Consider the following 3,684-nt stretch of genomic DNA (forward strand, 5'->3'; position numbering starts at 1 on the left):
GTCCCCAACCTTTTTTGCACCACGGACCGGTTTATGCCCGACATTATTTTCACAGACCGGCCTTTAAAGTGTCGAGGATAAATACAACAAAATAAAACTAGTACCAGTACCGAAAAAAAGAAGATTTATTCATAACACACGTGAAAAGACCCAGGAAAACTGAGTTAACGATAAAAACTATAACAAAATAACGTTGAAAACCAATAAAAACCCTGAAAACCATACATTTCACACCTGAGCCTCAACTCTTGCGGCCCGGTACTAAACGACTCACGGACCGGTACCGGTCCGAGGCCCGGGGGTTGGGGACCGCTGCTTTAAAATATTTGTGCAAATGTAGGAAGACTCCTGTGTTGACTTTGGTTAGAACATGTTATGCAAGTTGTTGGCACTGACAGTTTGCATTTGGTACTTTTCAAAACGTTAGGAGATAATTGCTAATATGTTCTGTAATTGTAGACTATAAAAACACTCACCATTTTTCCCAGCAAAGCTCCTGTTGAATCCAGTTTTCATTATGGAGTACCAATTTTCCTGGGTCGTCCCGTGGTACAGAAGTTTCTCTCTTTCTCCTCCCTCCCATGCATTCTTATCAGAAATTTGCTTCTTGTGCGCTTCATAGGCGCGACGCAAGTGAACGTTCTGCAAACGCTCAATCTGACAGAAAGAACAAGGCCAAAGGATCAACAAGCTGCCAAACAAGGTAATCAAGGATATCAATTACATCTGATGTATATTTTTATGCTTATGCTTATATTATGTGGGCCTTAAATTTAGGTATGCATCTCAAGTATGAGTAGATTTTGTGTTGTCATCAGCGATCAATTAATTACTTTAATACTGCAAATCTGAGAAACTGAAAACACAATGATTTGCAGGCAGGTTTTTCAACTGTATTGTAATATCTTTCTTTGTATTGTTTCTGAGAAAATTATGAACATCATCAATTTATTGGACTATAGAGATATAGTGGACTAAAATCCTAACTAAAATCCTCCTACAATCCCGAATAAATAAATTAATAAATACATACAATTTAATTAAATAAATGATATCTTTTGAATGATGAAATTAGTGTTTTGTTTTGTTTTTTTTATCAAATGCGACATTAAGTGATTTCTTGTAAATTGGAATTACATTAAGATGTTTTGAAGTTTTTGTATCCATGTATGTGGAAGTGAAACACTTGCACAGACTAAGGAACTGAAATAATGGCCCAACATGACCTATACAAAGATACGGTTTTCGCAAAGTACATTGCCGGTTGATCTCACCTGCTATTTACACACACTTTGTGTAGAGTTGTGTCAGTGTGTGTACATATCTATATATATGTATATCTCTGGGAATGTTGCTGGGGTTACAAAACAAAATGCAAGTAACAAACGTTAGGAAGAATATATGGTAGGATATCATAATCAGGAAGCAATAATGAATAAATAATGGGTATTCACTGTAAATAATATACACATATAATAAAGCAAAGTAAATAAGAAATATCTATTTGTTCCACTTTACAGTAGCATAATATTTCATGAATAACATTTAATAACATTGGTTGTATTGCCTATAGAAGAATAAAGTAGTGATGAAGCAGCATGCATATAATAAGACGGGTAATAAAAAAAATAGAAACTGAAATGGTCATTTGCACAGGGAGAGCCACCCACCTTCATCACAGTTTTGGTGACGGTTCGTTTGAAGGCCTCCTTCACTGTTCGGTACTCTACAGAAGAAGGATCCAGGGGAATGACCTTCATACTTTCACTGGCAGCCATGCTGTCCCAGTACAGAGGGAAAGTAAAGTCTGAAGGAGACAAGCATATACAGCACACGAGAAGACACAGAGAGAGCCTATGCTGAGATTTATTTTTTGCTATTTACTACAAATTTTGTTGTAAATGGCAATCAAACAACAAATATATATATGTGTGTGTGTGTGTATATGTATGTATGTATGTGTGTATATGTATGTATGTATATGTATGTATGTATATGTATGTATGTATATATGTATGTATATATGTATATATGTGTATGTATATATGTATGTGTATGTATATATGTATATATATATATGTATATATGTAGTACTAATTTACGAATAAATTCTTTACAAATCCTACCATGTGAATTCATGGATTTTTCTTTCACATTCTGTCTCTCACAGTTGAAGTGTACCTCTGGTGCAAATTACTGACCTGTGTCATCATTTTAGGTGGGGGAACTTGCACAATCGGTGGCTGACTAAATACTTTTTTGCCCCACTGTATGTGTGTGTGTGTATATATATGTATATATATATATATGAGAGAGAGAGATAAAAATATAATTTTAATGGGATGGAATAAAACCAAAATAAGACTTGTAATAGAGCCTATTTAAAAATAATATAACACTGCTTCTAAATTAGACATGAAGACATGAAATAGGACAACGTGTTCCTCCCTTAACTGCTGATGTGGGACTTTTGCAACCTTCTTTACTGCAATTAGTTTGGTAGTATTCTGATTCTTTTTGTAATTATTTCTTTAAAAACCTTAACATTTCTTCACATTCACTCTACCTCCCATTCTTACTTACCCTGGCCCTCCCTCTCACCCATTCCCTCATACATCATTCATACACGTAGGGTCTTGATGGAGGGTTGTGGCTTGCATAGGTCACAGTGGGTGGAGCCATCTTTTTACACCCCTGTTTCACACACCCTAATTTGAAGGTTATTAAATTTATTTCTAACAACTAAAGATGGTTGTGGTGAATTACCGGCGCAACTCTGGTCTGGATTACCCCCTTGTTGAAAACTACGCTCGCGATCATTGTTTACTGGGTTAAGTGCACACGGGTCACATTTTTTGTATCACCTCTCTCTGTACTGGGTACTGGGTGATTTTTGGATGCCTGGATGCCCAGGACCTGATCTATGGTTTGAACCAGGGAAGCCAGGCTCTAGCGGGGTCGTCTGTACATTTTTAAGTTTTGTGTTCGAGGTGTTGTATGATTGTTTTTCTTACAGGTGCCGCAGTTTGCAATACATTTTGCATTTCTATTTGTACTCTGTCCTTTCATTACATCTTGTACACCTTAATATTTGTTTCTTTTGGTTTTGGATTACTCTCAAGCATCAAACTCCAATATCAGTCAGGCTCATTTTCACTGAGAACTATCTACTCACCTGGAAGATTCTCAAGTCGTTTCAGCTTCGTCGTCTGTCCTCTCAGTGGTCGTGTGGCCACCATTGCCTGTACATCAACCTCCCATATAAGTCCCTGTGCATCTGTTATTCCTTCTGTTAATTCGTTTTTTTCCAATTGGTATTTGGCTGTTCTGGGAAGTCTTTCCCAGTTTCCGTCATCTGCCAGGATGCACCAAACAACTCGGGGGTACAAATCCTCCTCCTCATTAGCAAGAGAGACAGACTGCTGACTTGTAGAGTTGATTTGGAGACTGTTGAGGTATGCACTCACAGAAGGAGGAGGCTGTTGTTGCTGTACTTGAGCTGGAAGTGGTGGAAGTGGTGGAGGTGGTGGAAGTGGTGGAAGTGGTGGAGGTGGTGGAGGTGGTGGAAGTGCTGGAAGTGCTGGAAGTGGTGGTCGATGTAGTGGAGGTGGTGGAAGTGCTGGAAGTGCTGGAAGTGGTGGTCGATGTAGTGGAGGTGGTGGAAGTGCTGGAAGTGCTGGAAGT

General features: G+C 38.2%; 1 protein-coding gene across 1 annotated transcript; it reads right to left on the minus strand.

Moving 5' to 3' along the window:
- Nucleotides 1-381: 381 nt before the first annotated feature.
- On the minus strand, nucleotides 382-3,578 carry LOC121811792 (protein mono-ADP-ribosyltransferase PARP15-like). Its single transcript, XM_042217759.1, has 3 exons — nucleotides 3,176-3,578; nucleotides 1,671-1,807; nucleotides 382-657 (listed from the first exon to the last, which is right to left on the minus strand). Exons 1-3 carry the CDS (start codon nucleotides 3,237-3,239, stop codon nucleotides 424-426), a joined length of 435 nt encoding a protein of 144 aa, XP_042073693.1. The 5' UTR covers nucleotides 3,240-3,578; the 3' UTR covers nucleotides 382-423.
- Nucleotides 3,579-3,684: the final 106 nt, after the last annotated feature.

The sequence above is a fragment of the Haplochromis burtoni genome, unplaced genomic scaffold (genome assembly GCF_018398535.1).
Source record: "Haplochromis burtoni strain Fernald_Lab_line unplaced genomic scaffold, NCSU_Asbu1 Contig_2876, whole genome shotgun sequence".
NCBI classification, from domain to species: Eukaryota; Metazoa; Chordata; class Actinopteri; order Cichliformes; family Cichlidae; genus Haplochromis; species Haplochromis burtoni.

Coding starts and splice junctions, on each gene's coding strand:
- LOC121811792 (XM_042217759.1), bottom strand. CDS start 3,239: ATGGTGGCCACACGACCACTGAGAGGACAGACGACGAAGCTGAAACGA. Junction 1,808..3,175: donor ACGACTTGAGAATCTTCCAG/GTGAGTAGATAG, acceptor TGTCTCCTTCAG/ACTTTACTTTCCCTCTGTAC. Junction 658..1,670: donor TCACCAAAACTGTGATGAAG/GTGGGTGGCTCT, acceptor TCTTTCTGTCAG/ATTGAGCGTTTGCAGAACGT.